Here is a 24,084-nt window from a genome sequence, read left to right on the forward strand (position 1 = left end):
AGTACCTAGAAACATGCTAATGGTGTCACATTTTATGGAGCACATCAAGATTATGGCTCTGGGGCTACAGAACAACGATACAGGCAGCTATATTAATAGGCTAGAACTTAACTACTACTTGAATTCATAACTATGGGGCACATTTACTTAGGCTTTGCAAAACACTTTTTTTGGACTGTGCCCTATGTTCTATGGGAATATGGCTTGCACAGGTATTTAAGTAGTGGGTGGATTGCATTTGTGTCACACGCGACTCTTTTTTTGGCTGGCTTCCATGCAACACAATTTAGAGGGCGTGCCCTTGGACGATCCAACTGATTCGGACTGAGCAGGGTATGTAACTTTCAAATTGTGTCGCCAGCCCTACCCCTAACATGCACCACTAAAAAGATGGTGAAGTGACATATTAATTATGTTGGGCGCACAATCTTAGTGAGCGCAGCACAGTGCATTATCGTCGGACAATGCACTTTCAGTGAACTCCGGGGACGGGTTAAGTAAATGTGCCCCTATGTCTTTAGCTACCTGTATCTCCAGGTGTGTAGTACGCAAAGCCATAAGTCTGATGTGTTCTGGAAGATATTCTTATCTTTAATAAAAACACATAAAGAATGTTTATATGTGCTATAGAACAGAAGATAAAGGCTTCCGAAGTGACACTACCTACCACTAAATCATTTTTATAGGTAAACCAGTGAGATTTCATATAAAAAAGGAAATTCTAGAAAGAAAATTTGTTAAACATTGAGGGGGCTGGTAGTGTAGTCTGGTAAAACCTGGTAACAGTTTTTGCTTTGGAAATATGTAAATAAGTTTTACAGGGAAGGATAAGGGTCTCTATACATTAATGAAACTTTTTGAATGTTTATAGGTTAATAAACTTTTTTTTAGAATTATAGTTTGGGTCTATATGTGGTTGAATTGCCATGGAATGTCCACAGCGGAGACTCTACAATGATTCTGTTGAATAACTGCAATTATTAACAAACTGTAGATCATTTTATAATGTATATTTTTACACAACATGTGGACAAGTTTTGTATAAATTCCAATTACGATACTTTCACCATAAATTTCTGTGAGTTATCCATTGGCAATTCTGCAACATGTGTTCCTGGAATTATTGATCTCAACTATTTTAGTTTATAAGGATTTAAGAAAATAGGGATTTTGTGGGCTCCATCAACAGAATGGGTAGTGATTAGTAAATTATCAATCTGTAAATGTTTAATTTTACTGTGAACACAACATTTATAAAAACTACTAGGATCAAAATGATGATGATCAAAATGAAAATGATACCCCAGTGATAATCTGTTTTGTGCATTGTAGTTGAGCATACTTTGCACCTGTACTATGTCTTAATGTTGCTTTATTTCTCCACAGAATGCTTCCAGCCTGTCTCAGGACCACATTTCTGAGTTCACACCTCTAGCCTCCATGCAGAGCCCAAACTACCAAAGTAGCGACTTCAACAGTACAGCGGCCAGCAGGTCAAATTATTATTCTAAAAAAGTCATGCTCACCCACTGGCAAAGCAATGATTATTTCAAACTCCCCTCCCTCTTCGGCTATTCCAATACGCGCTATAGCTCCAGCACGGGCTCATACCTCAGCAGGTCAGGCTTGGAAACATCCGTGTGACCCATCACCACTGCAAGCCTTTATAAACTCTTTATTTTTTATTTTATAATTTAGGAGATGCAGCATAATGATTGTCTAGTAAAACTCTAGCCCCTTGGACGCCTACTTGTTGTCTGAGCGGAGGAGTCATCGCTCCTCACACGGACTATGGGGCTGGTGGTTATTTTTCTAAATACTGCAGCAAAGAACAATGCTCACAGTCTGGCACTGTGTGACTGATAGCACTATACATTTCCCCTGTCCCCTGTCCAGAGATTTGTGTGCTCACGGTATATATTTCTGCTTTCATTGTTTTATACTACTGAATTGTGTGGATAATTTCTACTATGTGTCGTATTCAACAAGTTGATATTTGATGGAGCACAATATGTCATCTAACTGAAGATCCTCCTCTCTCTTTCTCTCTTCTGCTGGTACCAAAAGAACATGCTGGTGTTTCTCTTGTGCTCATTTCTTTTCAAGAAACTCTGTCTAACACTCATGTCATTGTAAGTTGCCAAATTTGTTTGTGTTATACCTGTGTTCTCCCAGTAGCTTTCCCCAGGACCTTGTAGATGCGTGCTGTGTCCTATGACATACTTTGTGCATATTTAGAAGTACTGTAACTTTGGGACAATGCTGAAAAACATATCACTATGTTCAATCCGTATAACATATGAAGAATGTTTAAGAAGAAGAAATCGTATAGTTCAAATTACATGTTACTTGTTGCGTAAAAATATCTTCGCTGAATTTGTCATTGTTTCAATTATGTTTATAAATACAGCAAACCCGAACTTGTCAGATTTTAGTCTTTACAAAATTGCGCCCAAGATCAAATGACAATTTTAGGTCTGCTACATCTTTTCCCTATCTGCACCATAATACTGTGTTGAGATAACAATATCTGCGCTTATATGGCACAACCAATACAAGACCAAATTTGTAGAGCGGAACAACCAAACTGATGCTTAATAAAATGAAAGGTTCTTTGTGACTGTGCAGTTTATTAGAGTGAACATGTGATGTATTTACACTGTGTAGCAATATGGTATTTGAGTACATGGATATCTAAGGGATTTATGTATGCTTTAATTCTATGGGTAAGTAAGCTACTCCCCCTTCACCCCAACAAGATTTGCTCTCCATGACATATGTACTACACGTTATAAAACAGATTTTGAGTTTACATGTTTGCTAGAAATGAGCAGGAATTCTTTTTAAGTTCATGTCCAGGGTTCGGGTCCATCCAGTGCGACCCCAACATATTGCCGCATTGGTGGCCTTGCAGCCAATCCTGTAAATTGACACCCCTACCCAGTAGCCATGGCTGTGATTGGCCAGAGGTTTCCACTCTGCTCAGTTCTGGAGTCCCCTTTAATATGATATCAGGATTGTGTTTCTAGGCACCACAGGATGTTGTCTACAGTTCAAGTTACTGTCAAGAATGGGAGCTCAATTTGAAAATAACACTCTTAACTGTAACTTTAACAGTAGATATCTCCAATTCTCTAGGGGTTGTCCACTATACCATTTTTATTTAATGTGTGTGTAAGTGTGAGGGGCAGGATATTAGGTATTTTACCCATATAAATCTATTAATAGATCTGCACCACTTTCTTGATATGTAAACTGAAGCCTCCTGTTTTTTACCTCATCAGCCAGACATTCCTGTCCATAAATGGCCGCAGATGGAGGGTCATGTGATCTCTAACTGTCAAGATCATAATTTTTTATTCATGAATACTATAATGTCCTAGCACAGTGGTGGCGAACCTATGGCACGGGTGCCATAGGTGGCACTCAGAGCCCTTTCTGCGGGCACTCAGGCCATCACCAGAGATGACTTCAGGTATCTTCCTGCAGTCCCAGACAGCCCAGAACTTGCTGTGCACAGAGATATTTTAAAGTAACAGTGCTACCTGGGACTACTGGAGGAGTGAAGGGGGGGGGGCAGATCTGGATTATCATTGTAGCTCCTGCTCCGGTCCTGACAATTCTTCCTGTTAATGGACCCTGGAGTGAAGCTACAATGATCATCCACATTTCTTCTATTATCTGCTTTATTGGTGTCCTCAGGGGCTGTTATCAATGAAAGCTGTGACAGAGCAGGGCGTATAAATCACAAATTACATTTCTGTGCTGGCACTTTGCGATAAATAAGTGGATCCTGGTTGTAATTTGGGCACTCGGTTTCTAAAAGGTTCGCCATCACTGTCCTAGCATGTTCAGCATTTTTATTACTAAAACAGTGCCACAACTGTCCACAGGTTGCGTATGGTAATACATCCCAGCCACATTTCTGCACGAACCATGCAGCCATGTTTCAAATCTTGGAGAACATCCTTAACGCCAGTGGCACATGACTGTAGACTGTAGTCTTCTCTTTTAAATAACATGTACTGGGTTTCTAGGAGCCATAGTTTAAAAGATACAGCCATTTAAAACCAGGATTTATTTTCAGGGTAGGGGATTTATTTCAGGCCTGAAAAATCAAGCTTAGGCTAATTTTCAGCAAAGATCTTATTTTCAGAGAAGCATGGTGAATATTTTTTAACAATACACAATTTCTTGTCTTTATTTTTAATCTATGGTAGGACCCAGTTCATTTAAATGTTTTTGCAGAGCTTATATAAAGCCACAACCAACAGTGGTACACATAACAGATGAAAATCTTTCCATTATAAATGTTTTCTGTGTAGTCTCAACACCAGGTCTTGGCTCACAGTAAGGCTAAGTTCACACTAACATTCAAACCTCCGTTGTTTTGCTCCATTAAAATAAGAAAAAAAGAGAGGTTTAACGCATAAAATAAAAATCCCATCCTTTATGTGTGGTTTAGGCAGGTATCTGTTATCTACGGTATGTATTTTTTGGATGTAAAAAACAACAGAGGCTGCAGTAATAATAATAAATAATAATAATTATTTATTTATATAGCGCACACAGATTACGCAGCGCTGCACAAGCATGTCAAATTGGGCAGTACTTTTCCTCCCTTTAAAAATAATGCTAGATAACAGATACCTACCTAATATAACATAACGGTTGACATAAAATGTACATTGAGGTCAATGAGATTTTTAACCAATATATTAAACCTCAGTTCTTTACCTTTTTTTTATTAAAGAGATGAGGGACGGAGATTTGAAAGGTAGTGTGAACTTAGCCTAACTGCTGAAATGATGTGTGAACTGGGTCAGTTTTAGCCTCAGTTATTTTTAAGTGAACCTTTTCCTCCTACTACTGTATATATTTGAGTATAATCTGAGTTTTTCAGCACAATTTTTGAGTTAAAAAAGCCTCACTTGGCTTAAACTCGATTATATAAAAATAAAGTTAGAACTAACTAAAGTTAGCACGTCTTCTTCTCCCCACAGCAGGTCTTCGGGTTCCTGGCAGATGCACGTCTATGCAATACGTAAAACTGCAAAACTGCAGTCTACAGTCATGTGCCACTGGTGTTAAGGATGTTCTCCAAGATTTAAAAACAAGGCTGCATGGATCGTGCATAAATGTGGCTGTGATGCAATACTATACGCAACCTGTGGACAGAAAACAGGTAGTCTGGCCTGCATGTTCCCTTGTAAATAATCATAGTCACCTCATTATTACTTAAGGAAATATATACTTGAGTATAAGCATAGTTTTTCAGCACAAAATTTGTGCTCAAAAACCCTAACTCGGCTTATACTCAAGTCAACTAAAAAAATAAAGTCAAAGCTCACCTTTCTGACGCCCCCCGTAGGTCCTCTTCTGTCTCCTCTTCGGGTTCTTCCGCTCCTCTCCGAAGGACCAGAGGCAGCACCGGAGCATTGGAGACAGAAGAGGACCTACGGGGGACATTGGAAAGGTGAGTACAGTGTTATTTTTTTTCTACTACAGGGGCTGGGCAGGCTGTATTCTACGGGGGCTGTGCAGGCTGTATAATACGGGGGCTGGGCAGACTGTATGCTACAGGGGCTGGCAGACTATATACTGGGAGGCTGTGACCAATGCATTTCCCACCCTTGGCTTATGCTCGTGTCAATAGGTTTTCCCAGTTTTTTGTGTTGAAATTAGGGGTCTCGGCTTATGCTTGGGTCGGCTTATACTCGAGTATATACGGTAGTTTTAAAAAATACTTCAGCAATTTGCTTCTCAATATATTATTTTAGTGGGTGAGGGGAGCTCCATATCAAGTGCTTTTGCCAGTGCCTTCTTTGTTCTAAATTGCAGCCAGAGTCACTGCTACCAGAAAGACCAATTTAAAGAACTTTTGTGGTCCATCAGAGTTATGACATTAAAAAATGTTTGCTACGTGTCACAACCCTGGAGAAGAAGACTGTAATGGGCAGAAGGTTCTGCAGTTGTGGACCCTCTGGACCAAGGCGGGAGATGGTGATGGTACTAGGCGACACCCGGGACCGAATTCTAAGTGGCACCTGGTCTTCGCCAGAGCCCGCCACAAAGCGGGATAGTCGTGCTGCAGCAGGGTGCCACCAGGTCGTTCCATGGGTGCGACTAGGCCTGCGGGGAAGGATGAGCTGGAACTCACGGCTGGCAAGCAGGAGCTGGCATACGGCACAGGCAGACAGGAACGGACAGGGCCACAAGGACTGCTAGTGACTTGGAAGCGTACGGGAACGTTGGAGACACACAGGAGACCCGGAGCATGTGGAAACGCTGGAGACACACAGGAACGCTGGAGACACAGGAAGACTGGAAACACAGGCTTCCACTTTGCAGGAATTGATGCTGAAAATCTGGCCAGGAAGGAAGAGAGGTGCCGGATTATAAGAGCTGAGCCGGAGTAGCCAGCGCCAATCCGGAGGACGCTGGCCCTTTAAGTGCAGAAGAGCCGGCGCACGCGCATCCCCGCTCTTAGGCCCACAATGGTCCACAGACTGGAGCATGGCTGATTATGCTTAAACTGACAGCAACAGTTTTTTTCTCATGCACTTAGTTTAATGGGTGTCAGGATACGGGATCAGTGGATCCTCTGGACCACAGCGGGAGGTGGTACTAGCCGACACCTGGGACTGGAATTTAAGTGGCACCTGGTCTTCACCAGAGCCTGCCGTGACACAAAATTGCACATATATTTATGTGCAAAATGCTCCTTAAAACTGGCACAGCCAATTTGATAAATGTGGGCCAATCTGGTGACCAATGATAAATCTAAGGTTATAATAATATGTACAATCCTAATAAACAGACACAGATGACTAAGTGCAGTATGACCACAGCCAATACTATGATGGGTAGAAAGATGCTTTTTTATAGTTTATGCTGTAAAAACTATTGATTATCTATTATTAGTACAAATACTATAGGGGCATATATCAGTGCTTCTACGTCAGTTTCTTTTTGCGGCTACGCCACCTCCATGACAAGTTGGCGTGGGGGGTGAGGCCACAGGGAGAGTGAGCCGGCACAGGACATTCCTGTCCAGTGCCTGCTTATTTTCTAAAAACCAGCAACTATTAATTTGCAGGTTTTTTGCACAGACCAACACATGGTTGGTCCCGACATAGTTTCGCCCAGAGGTGCGGTCCCACGACGGGTACTTTGAGAGACCTATGCCTCTTGATGTATGCATTCCCCCCAATGTCTTCTAAAAAAATATTTTTCAAAGCACTTACAGAACTGTAAGACATCATTTCAGTTATGTAGCAGCTTCTAACACTGGATATTCTGAGCTGACTACTCCTATTACTATTGGCTTCTATTGTGCTATAGTCCACCTCTTATTTTTATTCTACAAAATGTTTACAACCCTTTTCTCATGATGTGTACAGAATTCCTTTCCATATAATAAATAAAGCTAATTGTATGTTCCCTAAGGGGCAACCAGTTATCACAAAAACAGAAGCCCACAAGGAAAGTTTGATCTGTGTTCTATTCCCTTTTACAGGATGGCAGGAGATGACTGTCCGATAGAAGTTAATAGGGTGCTGCTTGAGTATGCACAGGGGAGCTCTCAGGGATACTTTCAGACCACAGCGATTGGGCATCTAGGGATCAGACACATATCAATATTAGCGATGTTAGGGTAGGATTCAAGACTTCCTCTTTTAGTGTGCGTTGGCTGCGCGTTTCTAATCAATAAGCATGCGTGCACATCATAAGAAATTAATTCAGAGGGGGCGGAGAATTCCCAGCTCTTGTAGTCTCTTGATTGGAGAACTTCCCTGCTGTTACTTACTGACGTCATGTTCACGTCACGCCCACATTCCTTTAGCCTTGATTGTTTTCATTATAATCACGATGCCGGCGCCATCTTAAAATGAAGTCTCTTTTTCAATGCTTTTAGGAAAATAGAACAAGTAGAAATGACAGGATTTGATCTATCAACTAGGTTTACCTTAACAGGGATACATAGTGGGAACATCTCTTTAAAATTCTTGTCATTGGTATTGTGTAATCCATTCATTTTTTTAAAGTTGAACTTCAATACTACCACAACCCATGGTCAGGTGAAGTTTGTTTTTTTTATTTATTAAGGCTCAAAAAAGGATGGCTTTGTATAGAGGCAACCACAATAATATTGTCTCTCCAAATGTTTGGTTTTGACCTGTTTTGTTGACACAGTGAATTAAAGTGAGAAGTGTACTCTTTTTAGGAGCTCTGGAGATGTGAAATATTTGCTTTATGTCTGTAGCACCTAAAAATTCACCCTCAGCCACGGTAATAGGACACACTGGGCTCATAGAATAGAATTTCAATGTAAGGGTACACTCACACGCGCTGGACAGTAAGAGGAATGAGTGCTGCTTATCCCCTCTCCATAGAGGGCAGCCGCCGTAACATGGCGAAATGTAGGGATGTAGACGTCAATGGGGACCGATATGCTTCCTCGAATGTTGCGGACGCATATTGGGCCCTATTACATTCATGTGAATAAGGCCTAAAACTGTTTGGTAATTGGCTGATTATGGGAGTCAGATCGCTGGGAAATCCTGTGATCACTAGAATATGGTCTTTCTATGGTGATTACCTAAACGTACATCTCCGGAAGTCCCATATAGAATGGGTGAAGCAGCCACACATAGGCACCTAGCCATACGGAGATCATGCCCTTAATGCAATCTCGTAACATTTTAACAAAACCCTTCTAAACGGTTGCAGTCCATGGAATAAGCACCACAAAATAGCTGGACAGAAAACATATACAGGCGGTCTCCTACCTAAGGATACCGGATTTACAGACAACCCCTAGTTACAGATAGACTCCTCTTCCCCCTGTGACCATTGGTGAAGCACTCTGGATGCTATTACTTTAGTCCCAGACTGCAATGATCAGCTGGAGGTTGTCTGTATGAAGCTTTATTGATAATCCTTGTTTCCATTACAGCATAAAATTTTGAATATCCACTTATCACTGGGACAAAAAAAATTTGTTTATCATTACAATTATAAAATATACAGTTCCGACTTACATACAAATTAAATTTAAGAACAAACCTAAAGAACCTATCTTGTATGTAACCCGGGACTGCCTGTAGCATCACTTTTTGACACAATATTACAAAAACTGTTGTTGGTCATTGCATGGCCTATGAATCTGCATAAGTTCAGCCAAGAAAAAAGTAAGAAAATCTGTGGCTAATCATTCATATCTTATATTTTTGGGCTAAATACCTCAGTTTTCCGTGTTCTATTGTCCACATGAAATTCCTTTACTGCCTGGTTCTCATCCAACTCTAGGTGTTTGAATAGATGGAACGACCAGGACACGGTAATTAAGGAATTGTTACAATAATTCATAACAAAATTATTATTTAGTGGCAGTTTCCACTTCCACGGTCACTTTCCCCTATATCAGATGGTGGACATTCAGAAACATATTGCAAAGATGCTAATATATTTCTCTTTCATAACAAATAATTAGCAATATGTAAATATTTTAAAGAACTTTTTATTAAAAATCAACTTATACTAAATGGAAACCTCTTAGAACAGTGGTGGCGAACCTACGGCATGGGTGCCAGGTGGCACTCAGAGCTCTTTCTATGGGCACTCAGGCCATCACCACAGGACAGAGTTCACCAAACAATGAATCTTCCTGCAGTCCCAGGCAAATTAAGGGATGCTGCATTATTTGGAGGTCATCATGCTGGACCCGACCATTGTTCCTTTACAGAGAGAAGCTACATGATAATCTGAATTTGCCCTCCTTCTTTTAACTGGTGGCCTCAGACTGCCAATACAATTGAATGATGTGAAAGAACAGGTAGCAATAAAATTTCATGTTGGCACTTCAGGGTAAATACATGGATTTCGGTTGTAGTTTGGGCACTCGGTCTCTAAAAGGTTCGCCATCACTGTCTTAGGATATATTTTTAATCGCCGTGTATTCATAAACTGTAGCACTATAAATATAACCTTACAATTGTTACTAAACCAATATATTGTTGATATAATATTTTTCACCTAGTAGTAAAAATTGAGATTGCGCATTTGAAGATCTTTGAAATATACGTTATTGACTATGAAATTCTGTAAGCTTCCTAGTAATGTTGTGTGGACACGTCTAGCGCATATTTAAACATTTGGAAAACAAAGAAAATAACTCAGAGCTTTGGATAAGAATGTTTTATCTAGGATTCTAGATGTTCAACACTCCTGGATCTGTTTGTTCTTTAATTTTTTTGTTCTATTGATGAAAAGTCTGGGCTGCAGGTAGGTCAGTTTAGCATGTGGAATCTTTAGAATATTTTTAGTTGTGTTTGTCCCATCAAGTTCTAATAATGTTTTTAATGAAATGGTAAAATGCCTCAACACTGGATTCGGGGAGGACAAAAAAGACTGTGAGTGCTGAACTGAAACCCCCAAACTTTCACCTGCCTGCTTGCCTCAGCATATGCTATGTGATACAGGACAACTAGAAGACAATTCCTACCAACACAAGTGAGACCATGTAACAGAACTTATAAATTAGTAAGACAAAAGAGAGGTCAGAGGTCCGGGTCACCGCAGAAAGCGAGAATGCTTCACAAAATCGTGACACAAAGGGTTAGTCAAAAAACACAAGGTCATAAACCAAGATCGAATAACCAGAAATACAGAAGAACAGCAAGTGAAGATAATAAAGAGCTAGCCAGGACATAACAAAAAACTAGGTGTGAAGAGAACTATATAAGTGGCCTCAGAGAGCCACTGTCAGCTGACTGGAGCAGAGTTAATACCAAGAAGATAAAAAGAAGTAACACTGTTCATTTAAAACAACAAGAAATTCATCTATATCTATTTCATTACCATATTAAAAAAACACGCATACAAGTAATCACAGCAGGTGTAATTGTGTAATATCAGACAAAACATTAAATTGCGGTCCAGTGCCAATACACAAACCAAAAGCAGCTCCTGGGTACTGTGCATATAAAAAGTATAATATCCCCAAAGGGATATGTTGTAAATCAATTACAGTATCATACCAGTCAAATACTCCAGACATACATAATTAGACAAGTGTCTTACCCATAGTGCTTAAGTGGTGTGGCAAATGGACTAGAGCAGAGGTCTGTCCATCACAGCAGGCAAACTGTTCCTTGACCAAAGCATAATTGCAAAGAAACTGGGAATGGCGCAATTAGTCTCAACACAGAGAAATTTAACACATGCTAAGTCGCATTCTGCAGACAGAGGAAGATCTTACATTGTTACTTTTTTAGACTTATGGTCGTAAAACCTGCAATAATAACACTGCATTCACACGTGGCGTTACCGTCGCATTTCAAAACACAACATCACCTATTAAATGGATGAATTACGTTAAGTAAACAATGCCAACGCAATCATACTTCAATTGGTGATTGCATGAGGAGTCTGTATGTTGTATTTGGAAACTCAACGCAAATGCCACCATAAACGTGGCCTCAGTGTAAATGCTGTCGTAGGTGAGCCTCTGCAAAAATCTCTTGAGCCTTGTGAGCAGTCCCCTAACATCAAGAGCTTAAGAGTTAAATATGTAGGAAACCTGGGTTAGTTTTTTCAAGGGTCTGGGGTCTCAATAGTTTTCAGGTCTAGTCTGGTCTAGGTTCTGTTTTTTTTATTAATTTTGCATTTAGTCTCAGCATCGGCATAGCTAGGGGTTCAGCCGAAATGTTAGAGGGGAAAACATTCATGTGTCAAGTTATACCAACTTTAGCGCCCAACAGTGGCTATAAATGCTAAGCACTGAATTCCCTTTTCAATGTGAATATATCTTATGTATGCCCCCTTGTTGTCTTCCCGAGTGTAAACACAAAAATACCTTAATACCTCTGAAGTAGCCTCTTCTTCCATTCTTTGATATCTATACTACAAGCTTTTGGGCCTGATGCTTACAAGGTTGCACCGCTGCACCATAGAAATGGAATTTTAATCTGTGGTTATGGCGTCTTATAAAAAGTGCACCTACAGCAGTTTGTGGCCTACAAATCAGTACAAGATGTCATAGCTACTTGTTCTACATTGGAGTCTTGTAGACCACGGCTGGTCAGTCAGTCTATCCATAGTCAGCCAGCAGTCTGGTGTAAATGCTGCTCTGGAATGATCACAGTATAGTATAAGCACTAACCACTGTCAGTCCTCAGTGTAGTATAATCACTGTCCACTATCCTGCTGTCTAGTGAAAGCGCTATCCATTGTCAGTCCACAGTCTAGTATAATCACTAGCCCAAGTCAATCTTCAGTCCAGTGTAAGCACTATCTGCAATTTTATGACCTTTGCAACATTATGTCATTGACTTTTGGATATTTAATAAAATGGCATTTTATTGAGCTGCTGGATCACTTTTATTTTTCCTTTTATACTTGTTTTTGATACTTCTGTTTAGTAAGTGGATAAAGTCATGCTGGAGATTTTCTTGGCCATATCATCTTACTAAGAGACTCCTTCGATAAGATATAAGATAATTGGGAACCGATGCAGTTTTTATGTCATTTAGACAACAGGGCTTCAAAACTTGCACTCCCCAAGATTATCTTAAAATATTTCACAGAGCCTCTTAATATGCACCTAAGCTGCTGCAGAGCCTCATAATGTACACCTCAGCTTTTGCAGATCCTCATAATACACCTGCTGCAGAACATCATCATACATGCCTAAGCCTCTGCAGAACATCTTAATACATACCCCATTAGCTGGAGAACATCACAATGCACACCTCAGATTCTGCAGAACATCACAAAATACACTTACCGGACACTTTATTAGGAACCTTATACCTATGCATAGGATGTACCTGGACCAGGTACAGGGTTGTCAGCAAGTATTTTTAATAGTCCTTGGGTAGGGGCAGTTAGTAATGAACATTTATTATTACTAAATATACTTGAGTATAAGCCGACCCAAGTATAAGCCACCACCAAAAACTGGGAAAACCTATTGACTCGAGTATAAGCCGAGGGTGGGAAATGCATTGGTCACAGCCTCCCAGTATATAGCCAGCCAGCTTGCAGTAGTATATAGCCAGCCTGCCTCCTGTAGTATACAGCCAGCCTGCCCCATGTAGTATACAGCCAACCCACCCAACCCCCTGTTGTATACAGCCAGCCCACCCAGCCGCCTGTAGTATACAGCCAGCCCAGCCTGCCCCCGTAGTATACAGCCAGCCCAACCTGCCCCCTGTAGTATACAGCCAGCCCTCCCAGCCCCCTGTAGTATACAGCCAGCCAGCACTTAAAAAAAACCTTATATACGCACCCTCCAACGGCCCCGATGCTTAGTGCGGCTCCCCGATGTCGGTGCGGCTCCTCTTCTATCTTCCCCGCATCTCCTCTTCTATTTTCCCCGTGGCTCCTCTTCTTTCTTCGGTCTTCTGTAACAGTCTTCTAAGCCGGCAGGACTTTTGTAACAGTCGGCATAGACGCGGCCATGCGCTCTGCAGTAAAAGCTCTCCTTACAGAGACTGCCAATTGTGGGCACCGTGTAGGCGTGTGGACTCTTATAGCCATGGATGCTCCAATAAGGGGATTTTTGAGAAAATATGCAAAGGAACAGACTCCCAACTGAAGACAGCACTATTTCGACCTGTTTGGGTCTCTTCAGTACAGTGCAGGGAATAGCATAGCGCAGGGGAGTGAGAAGCTTGTGACTAGGCTCAGAATATATATGAAGACTCAGCGGTGAGATGATTTTGACATTCATTACACCTTAGTACAGAGTGCAGCCAGATTTTGTAGCAGGAGCGCACTGTTTATGTGATGTTACTGCTGAGCCTCTGTATATTCTGTATACTGAGAGAGGTAAATATTAGTTCTTTGTTATTTTTAGACTCCCTGGAGCTCATAGTATAAAAATAAATAAAACAGTCAACCCCTTTAAATAGAACATGTTATGGAAACTAGGGACACGTAACTATCCACCATGCCTTTCTTGTAGTCAGTCTAGGCCTCATTTAAAAAAAAAAAAAAATCATGTATATTTACCTATGTCTTCAGTAAAATTGTTCATGTGGTGTAGTGTAGTGTAGCTTCTTTCCAGTTTCCCTCTGTTCACAGAGAATCATTATCTCCTTCAGAGATTATTAGGCCCTGTCTACACATTCTCCCTCTTCCTACAGTCCCAAGTAGCCAAGTAAGTTACTTAAAAGATGCTGCTTTCAGTGATATTTTAAAGTTGCTTCGAACTACAGGAAAATTCTTTGAGTCCTGTCTGGTGTGCTGGGGTGATGGCCCGGGTGCCCACAGAAAGAGCTTGGAGTGCCGCCTCTGGCACCCGTGCCATAGGTTCGCCACCACTGCCATAGGTCATAACTTAATCCCAGGTAAGTTGCTATGCAGGGTGTCAAGGAGATATTAATTGTGAATGTATAAGATGGGTTTAACAACGGGGTAATTACAAACTTTGTTTAAATATTTGGCATCTATTGAAGCGTCCAGGCAGCTTTTATGACATCCTGGAGCTTTAACAGCCTGATAACCTCTGAACTGAAGACTGGTCTGTTCAGACCCCAAAGGACATTTGGTCTCCCTACCCCCCCCCCCCTTCTGCATCAGGATTTGGAAACAAAGAGCTGTTTAAATATTCCTGGACTCTCCCCCCTCATTAACACTTTGCCCAATCGTGAATGACCCTCTGGACTAATTAATGAATGGGAGGTTCTGAAATCTGAACCAAACTGAGAAGTTATAAAACAATATGAAATCCAAGAATTGGTGTTCACATTTTGGGGGCTGCTTGACAAGCTGAGTGTGTCCCTTATTTCTCCCACCTCCAGGGATCAGGATTTACTTTAAGTTGTAAGTTTCTGTTATTTTTCTCCCTTTTTATTTTATAACTGTTTTGCCGTGTTGTGTGTCATTTTATTTTGTAATTCTTTTGTTTTTAATATCTTTTTATGCACTGATAAACTTTTTGTAATTAAAGCTTTTCACTTTAATTTTGGTCCCTGTATGCTCTGCGAACTCATAGCCTTGTGAAGTGTGGTTAACTGTGTGACTGCTGGAGTGCTGAGTGTGACAAGGTGACTGCTTGAGAGCAAGAGTTGATGTAGAGTGGGATACTTATTGGTCCCAGTATAAATGCAATAAGTGGTGGCAGCGGGTCTGGTTCTGGTGCTGGAGCTGTATGAGGTGTGATTTAGGCTCAATGTGTGTCCTGAGTGAAAGGTGAGCGCAAGTTTGAGTAGGCTAAATTAACCCGTACAGTTGCACCCCACGTCACGTGACGAGGCGGCGGCGTCCTTCGCCGTGACAAATTGGTGGCAGCGGTGGGATGAATTCATTTTTGTCAGAGCATTAAGTGTTGGGATTAAGTAACTAACCCCTGCACTTAAGGACTAGTGGAATCCTTGCGAGGAGTACCCTAGTTTTACACGGACCAAATCAGTGCTGTTCTAAGACACACGTGCAAACAGTTTCCCTTCCCCGTTTTTCTTTTCTATCTTTTATTTGGCAAAGGTTGCACTCAGTGATGGCAACCATCTACAAGAGACAGAGCAAGGAGGCTCTAGTCAACCTCTGTGAGCAGAGAGGCATCGACCCGGCTGACAAGTCCAAAGAGCTGCTGGTTTGTGCTTTGATGGAGCAAGATGCAGAGCAAGGATCTGGCACGGCTCAAGGGAGCCAAGATATGGACATTAATCCTGGAAGAGTTTCCCCTGAGGCTACCCCCAGCAGGAGCCCTCAGGGAGGCATGGATGTGTCTCTACAAATGGCCCTACAGCAGCTAGGTGAATGTGATCCTAGCCTGCGCCTGCAGCTTATCCTTCAATTTAATCAGGCGGCCGCAGCGCGAGAGGAGAGAGCAGCGCGAGAGAAGGAGAGAGCGGCCGCAGAGCGAGAGAAGGAGAGAGCGGCCGCAGAGCGAGAGAAGGAGAGAGTGGCCGCAGAGCGTGAGCGCCAGGCTGATAGAAAATTCAGGCTGGAAATGGCGCATATTGAAAGGGGTATCAATTCTGTGCAACCCCAATCCCAGGATGTAGACCCCAAAAGACCTCGTCAAGAACGTTTTCCAGTACTGGACAAGGATGGGGACTTGGACATTTTTCTGCGATCTTTTGAGAAGACCTGCAGACAATACCATCTGCCCCGTGAGCAGTGGGCACAGTATTTAAGCCCAGGGCTAAGAGGCAAAGCCCTGGAAGTATTTGCTGACCTTCCTCTTGAGCTTGATGAGGACTATGATGCTATAAAAGCTGCTTTGATTAAAAAGTACAACTTAACTCCAGAGGTGTACCGCAAGAAATTCCGGAGTGTAAAGCGAGAAACAACTGCGAGCTACGCTGATACAGTAGGCAACTTAAGGACTACCTTTCTACAGTGGACCCGTGGACTTTCTGTCAACAGCCGTGAGGACCTGGAGGATCTCATGATAAAAGATCAGTTTCTGCACATTTGTCCTGTGGATGTACGACAGTTTGTTTGTGACAGGGAGCCTAAAACTGCGGATGAAGCTGCGCAGATTGCAGACTCCTATACTGCCAACCGGATGCCTGAAGCCAAGAGGGAAACATCCCCCCAAAGGTCCACCAGCTGGAAGGAAAAACAAGCCAGGACAACATCACAGCCTTCTGTCTCCAAAGTGGGTGAGAACATTACACTGAGGGAGTCTATAAATCAGGGGGATATGCGCAAATGTTTTATTTGTAACAAAGTGGGTCATCTGAGGTCTGCGTGCCCAGAGAGAGGGGCAACTGTCTACTCTACAGCACCAGTAGTCATGCTGCTTTCTGGTGATATGGACAAGTTACAGCACCATATGCAGACTGTGATAGTGGGTGATAGAGTCACCCAGGGATTAAGAGACTCAGGGGCAAGTTATTCATTGGTTCGCCCTGAGGTTAAAAACCCTAAGGACATCATTCCAGAAAAGACTTTGCCTGTGAAGGGGATAACTGGGTGCCATCCAGGAGTGCCCGTTGCCAAGGTTTTTATGGACTGGGGTTCTGGTAGAGGTATCAGACAAGTGGGAGTGTCACAAGAATTGCCTGTGGATGTATTGTTGGGAAATGATTTGGGAAAAATGACAACTGTGTATGTGCCTGATGTACAACAATCATATGAGAAAATGGGCAGAAGCCCAAGGGGACTGGTCTGGGAAGGAGGACAGGATAGCAAGAGCAAGGCTATGCCTGCTCCAGAACCAGAGGTGTCCCAGTATGAGGAAGCTAAGAGGGAGGGGGTGGTGAATGGGCCCCCAGAGATAACCCTGCAGTCAGCAGATATGGTAAAGGGTGTGAGAGGCTGCCAAGATGGAGTCCCTGAATCTGCACCTCGAAGCTCTAAGGTCGTGAGTGTGGATCCGGTGGAGGCCATTACTCAAGGAGAGGTCCTAGAGCAGACAAGAGGTGTCAAGATGAGTAAGGCTCAGAGCATGAGCCACAAAGATGCCTCTACTCAGACTGGGGAGATGCAGTGTGTCTATGAGCCAAAGACAGCGTGCACACTAGAACCAGTGCTGAGAGAGGAGACTGGGGTCCACAGTGAGGTCGGGTTCCCAGTGATGAGTGTTGCCAGTGCAGTTTTGGGGAGCGATCAGAAAGGGGAGCAGGGGCATAGGGACTCTCAGGAGAGCGTTCAGTCAGTGGTCCAACCTAAGCCCTGTAGTATAAATGATAAAGAGAGGGACTCTAATAGCTGTACAGCGGGAAAACCAAAACATAATGTAATTGGGTACAGAAGTCCTACACTTAACTCCATTGGTATTTCATCCAGCACTGAGAGGGTTAACCATTTCACACTTGGAAGAGGGGACACAGAACTTAGTGTTTCTGCAGCACAAAGCCATAAAGTCAGCAGGGGGTCCCAGCACAGCAGTGTACAAGTGACCAGGGGAGATAGTACTTGGCCTTATACACGGGACAAAGGACCAGATGGTTGATGTGCCCAGGTAATCACATCTTATGGCAATGATATTTATGGTACTGAACTTCTGCTATGTATTATTGGTAATTGGCTTGGGAAAATTTAAAATGGCGTGGGTCTTTTCAAATTTGCCCAATCTTGAAAGGGGGAGGTGTCAAGGAGATATTAATTGTGAATGTATAAGATGGGTTTAACAACGGGGTAATTACAAACTTTGTTTAAATATTTGGCATCTATTGAAGCGTCCAGGCAGCTTTTATGACATCCTGGAGCTTTAACAGCCTGATAACCTCTGAACTGAAGACTGGTCTGTTCAGACCCCAAAGGACATTTGGTCTCCCTACCCCCCCCCCCCTTCTGCATCAGGATTTGGAAACAAAGAACTGTTTAAATATTCCTGGACTCTCCCCCCTCATTAACACTTTGCCCAATCGTGAATGACCCTCTGGACTAATTAATGAATGGGAGGTTCTGAAATCTGAACCAAACTGAGAAGTTATAAAACAATATGAAATCCAAGAATTGGTGTTCACATTTTGGGGGCTGCTTGACAAGCTGAGTGTGTCCCTTATTTCTCCCACCTCCAGGGATCAGGATTTACTTTAAGTTGTAAGTTTCTGTTATTTTTCTCCCTTTTTATTTTATAACTGTTTTGCCGTGTTGTGTGTCATTTTATTTTGTAATTCTTTTGTTTTTAATATCTTTTTATGCACTGATCAACTTTTTGTAATTAAAGCTTTTCACTTTAATTTTGGTCCCTGTATGCTCTGCGAACTCATAGCCTTGTGAAGTGTGGTTAACTGTGTGACTGCTGGAGTGCTGAGTGTGACAAGGTGACTGCTTGAGAGCAAGAGTTGATGTAGAGTGGGATACTTATTGGTCCCAGTATAAATGCAATAAGTGGTGGCAGCGGGTCTGGTTCTGGTGCTGGAGCTGTATGAGGTGTGATTTAGGCTCAATGTGTGTCCTGAGTGAAAGGTGAGCGCAAGTTTGAGTAGGCTAAATTAACCCGTACAGTTGCACCCCACGTCACGTGACGAGGCGGCGGCGTCCTTCGCCGTGACACAGGGTCTGTTAATGGACAGAGACACAGACAGTGGTCTCGGAGACTAAACCCACTTCTCCCTAGGATGTAACATTGTGAGGTTTTGGCTTCGAGGTAAGTGTTCCTAAGGAAAACAACTGGACAATTTAGATTGCACACCATGGGGTTTATAGAAAAGCTGTTTCAAGCAATGTTTTTGTGTCAATAAAATCTATACAAGCAGTGGATCTCATTACAAACATGTGTGTCATCATGACATCATCATCATTAGCATACAAAACCAAGAGGGTAACAATAACAATCAATGAAAACAATGGATAAGGTTAATACAATACAATAATGCTGTAATACAATACAAGTATGGTAATGATGTCATGATGACACACTGCTTACCATATATACTTGAGTATAAGTCGACCCCAATATAACTCAAGGCCCCTAATTTTCCCACAAATAACTGGGAAAACTTATTGACTCAAGTATAAGCCAAAGGTGGGAAATGCATTGGTTACAGCACCTCCCCACCCCCAAGTAATGAAATGCCCTGCAGCAGAGCCCCTAGTAATGAAATATAGGCCCCCAAACAATGAAACACCATTTAAGCCCCCTAATGATGAAATGCCCTGCAGCCACCCCCGATGATGAAATGCCCTGCAGTCCCCCCTAATGATACCCAGCAGCCCTGATCAGCAGGTACTGATGAGATGCCCTGCAGAAAGTCCCCCACAATATGAAATGCCCTGCAGCAAGCCCTCCCCCACAATATTAAATGCCCTGCAGCAAGCTCCTCCCACCTATGAAATGCCCTGCAACCAGTGTCCCTCATCTATGAAATGCCCTGCAGCCAGCCCCCTCCTTACTGGTATGATTCCCTGCTGCCCATGGGTGTATAAAAAAAATCTTCCATACTCCATACCTTTCAGTGCCCGATTCTCCCCGTGGTTCCTCTTCCATTGGCTCTTTATCTGTAACTAAGTGGGTAGAGACGTGTCCATGGGCTTTGTCCGCCACCACACAATATGACGTCAGCAGCGGAAACACCGTCGCATCATAGTGTGCGCCGGACGGTCCTTTGTCCGCTTAGTTACAGATTAGGAGCTGATGGAAGAGGAGCCTCGGGGAGCCAAGCACCTGCAGGGAGCATTGGGATGTGCCGGAAGGTGAATATGGAGTTTTCTTTTAAATAAACTTGTGTATAAGTCGAGGTGGTGTTTTTCAGCACATGTTTTGTGCTGAAAAACTCGGCTTATACACAAGTATATATGGTATATAGATTTCACTGACCTTGTGTTTGTACACTGCCCCTTCCCCCGGAGCGTTATGATCACGGTCGCAGGGGACCGGGCTGGAGGGTCACCATATCTTTCCCTTCTTCCTGCAGACAGCCATGGGCCCCTTGTTTGCGGGGTGATTCACACTACAGCCTGCACTTGCTATATCCTCTCTTCTGCAACTCAGGTCACTGGAATGAGAGGAGGAGCACCGCAGGAGAGTGTGATGGCCTCTGCACAGGAAGAGGAAGCTGAGTTTTTTTTAACCCTCTGCCTTCTAGAGTGTGCTCTAGTGATTTGAATTATGGCTCTTCTTAGTGAGCTGGCTCATTAGGCTCTGCTCACCAAGAAGAGCCGGCTCTTCTGGCCCCTGAGCGGCACTATATTAAATATATAATAGGGAGCCACAGGCCAGTCAATCACCCCATTCCATCCCATTTTTAACCTGATTGCATCGGGTTAAAGGGGGCGTGGTGAGCCAGTTAGGGGCGTGGTAAAGTGAGCCATTGGCTCACTGTTTGGAGCCAGCTTCCATGGTTCATTAACAAGAGCTAGCTCTTAGAGTTGGCTTGTTCGCAAACGACACATTTGTAGTGTGCTTAAAGCAAAGGCCAGGTCACCCTAAAAAGACTGTATTCCTGACTTCACTCCTGGTAAGTATATATGAGATATGTATGAATGGGTGACTGAATAAATGAACATAAAGGGGGTAATTTACTAAGGGCCCGATCCGCATTTTTCCGGCGGGTTACGCAAATTTTTCCATTTTGCGCCGATTTTTCCCTGAATTGCCCCAGGATTTTGGCGCACGCGGCAAGCATGCAACGGAAATAGGGGGGGCGTGGCCATAAAAAACCTGATGGATTCGGAAAAACCGCCGCATTTTTTAAAAAAAGTGTCGCTGGACACGCGCTTACCTTCACTAGGCCCAGCTTGGTGAACTCCAGTGCATTCAGCGTAGCAGGGACACCTGGTGGACTTTGGAGGAACTGCCTTAGTGAATCCCGGCAGAACCCGAATCCTCCGCAAAGACAGGACCGGGTAAGTAAATCTACCCAAAGTGTCTGCATGTGTCTGAATGTATGTGTCTGTGTATAAGTTAGGCATATATATGTGTATGTGCATATGGCTGCATGTATGTGTGGTGTGTATACTTATGTGTACATACGTATTTATATGACTGTTAGCATTTGTGCATGCATATGTGTTCATGTGTCTGCATACTTGTGCATGCATGTGTCCTAAAGTAAGACTTTGCACCCTTAAAAGGGGAAAGAAGATGTTCTTGTCGGGAAGGTTATCAATTGTATGCGTGTAAGACATTGATCATTAGAGCGCATGGGCAGAGGCATATCTGTGCATTCTGCCTTCACACACTGTGTGACATCAACTATGTCCAGGCACTGGACGACACAGGGAGTAGTGGAAGGCAAAGCACAGCAAGACAAGTACTGAGTTTATATTTTTCAATACAATAGGGCCCTGTGACTGCTTATTTTTAATAAATGAGTGGAGGCTGCTGCTGGACATTTCATTGAGTGGAGGCTGCTGCTGTACACTATGTATAAGATGTATGAGTATGGTGCTGTGAGTATATGTCGGTGATATATGTGTATTTTCCAGTATAATGTGCAGGACGGGGTGGCAGAGCAAATTTAGGTACATGGGGGCTCCAATCCAAACTTTGCATCGGGACCATTGATTTCACTGTTGTTACACCACTGCCCTTCCCAGAATATTTGTGATTCCTCAGAGTGCCCCAGCAGCTAGTCTGTTTTCCTTGAACCCTTGTAGCAGGAAGGGTGCCCTGCTGTTCCTGATGGCAGTACTGAGTGGTTAATATCTGATGAGTAGTTAGGAAATTACATTGTTCCTCGGGTGGGATCTTCAATGTGTTCATTACATGCCATGGGCAACTTGAAATATTCTGACTTGATAAATCTGCCCCATAGTCATAGGATATCCCACTTCTGGGACTGTAATGACCTTTGTCTTGCTTGCTTCTTGAATGGAGCAGTGGTGAAGTCAGTGGAAAGGAGGGCTAGAGCTGGCACCCATGAATACAAGGTATTTATGACATATTTATATCCTATGACAACTGTAATGTGATCCTTATTATATCAGTGTTGTATAAATTCTAGTATATAATGATACGATATGATATTGTGTCTTCTAACATCCAGTATTTAACTGTGCTTTGCTCTCTTGCAGCTCATATCAAGCTAAAATTTCTAAAGAAAAGACTTCACGTGTACGTTCAAAAATCTGTCTACTATTAAAGGCCTTCTCACAGCATTGTACACAGGTTTTATTTACAATGCCATGCTGGTTGGTGCCCAGTGCCCAGAGCATATGGCAGGTTATTACACTGCTATTTCAATCTAGCACAGGACACAACCTCCAAGTGATACTTATGGATAGCAGCCAGGCAGCTCGGAATCTCACCTTGTGATGAGTCATTTCCTTACTCTTCCGGTATATGGGCTCACTTATGAACTGTTCCTTTTGATATACAGTATAAATGTACAGTATAATAAATGATTGTTCTGCTGTTTTACTGCTCCGTGTTGATTTATCAATTGAATTTTATAAATGGCTGTTCCAAAATTAAAATGGATAAGAACAACTTAAATGTCCTATATTTCATTTATTCGTTTTTTCTGGAAATATAAAGCTCCGATACAAAAACACAATTTTATTAATCACAAAAAGGAACTTAAATAGATTGTTTTCATGATTCAAAATATTTTATAGGTGGAGTTATCTCCGACAAAGGAAACTACAACTCCCATGATCTTTCAGTTAGAGCTCCACCCTCTCATGTTCTGCTCCTATTAATATTAGTCCCATTAGCAACTAATAAACTAAATCTTTTTCTCATCTATTATATTTGTATGTGGAACTGCCAAAGCTGCACGTTACCTCAGCCAGACTTAGATGACTTCTCACATCACTTGCCAGGCTGAATGTGTCACTTCTGTGGCCCCTCTGGAGTGATTAGACTTCATTCACCTTTGACCTGCTTTATGTGCAGAATCTATCACAGTTTATATGCGTGAGAACAGGCTGTGATGCACAGCACAGCGCAGCTGCCGTCCGGACCCTCCTAATAGATTCGGTGTGTTGGGGGCAGGGAAACCATGATAAGATAGCATATGCCCCCCGGTATGTGCTTAATGTGCGTCCTCCTTGTATCTGAAGAATGTGCACCCCAATGTATGTGGCCAGTGGGCACATTTCACAATGGGTGTGCCTCATGTGTGCAGTCTATATGTGGACAAGTGTGTGCATGTATGTGTTAAGTGTATGGGAGTTCAGACATGCATGCACAAAATATTTATCTTTGCATGCATGTATATGTTTGCGTGAATATCAGTATAATACAGCATTTGCTGTGTGTTTGTACCCATAACAATTGTGGAATGGGTATTAGTTGCTGTATTGATGTCTGTGTAAGTAGCAAAAGCTACTGGTCACATATGGATAGTATTGGACATTTATCATGGCTTCTACATGAGTTTTCTGCGTGTATAATAAATTCCCCCAGTGTGTGAATTGCAATGCATGCATTTAAGATCGTGGACATGTTTATGATTTCATGTAACATGCTAGAGTGTAAATAGGTGTGGCCATGCATGTGCAGACTGTATATAGTAGAGGTGGCCATTCCTGCCATCCTTCCTGTCCCTCCATCCCATGCACTACCATTTAAATACGTCCCCCAGCGCCTAACATACAGTCCCATGTAAATACATCCCCCCTATCCTTCCAGCTCTAAAATGTAGTCCCATGTAAATATATCTTTCTTGTCCCCCCAACCTCCTAATATGTTTTCCTAAGAAAAAAAAACATTTTCTCACCTTTCCTCGC

The 24,084-nt window shown here is 42.6% G+C and overlaps 1 protein-coding gene across 8 annotated transcripts in view; it reads left to right on the forward strand.

Moving 5' to 3' along the window:
- The window catches only part of ATP11A (ATPase phospholipid transporting 11A), a 121,823-nt gene extending 98,992 nt beyond the window's left edge, over nt 1-22,831 (forward strand). For 2 of the 8 annotated variants that reach the window (XM_072135585.1, XM_072135586.1), the window contains one exon: nt 1,387-2,620. In XM_072135585.1, the coding sequence (XP_071991686.1) occupies nt 1,387-1,644 (258 nt within the window). In that variant the 3' untranslated portion in view covers nt 1,645-2,620. Of the gene's footprint in view, nt 1-1,386; nt 2,621-22,231; nt 22,282-22,425 lie in introns of those variants that run through there. The other 6 variants (XM_072135589.1, XM_072135591.1, XR_011853144.1 and 3 more) reach the window with 5 other exon arrangements.
- The last annotated feature ends 1,253 nt before the right edge of the window (nt 22,832-24,084 follow it).

Source organism: Engystomops pustulosus, chromosome 2 (assembly GCF_040894005.1).
Source record: "Engystomops pustulosus chromosome 2, aEngPut4.maternal, whole genome shotgun sequence".
Taxonomy (NCBI): domain Eukaryota; kingdom Metazoa; phylum Chordata; class Amphibia; order Anura; family Leptodactylidae; genus Engystomops; species Engystomops pustulosus.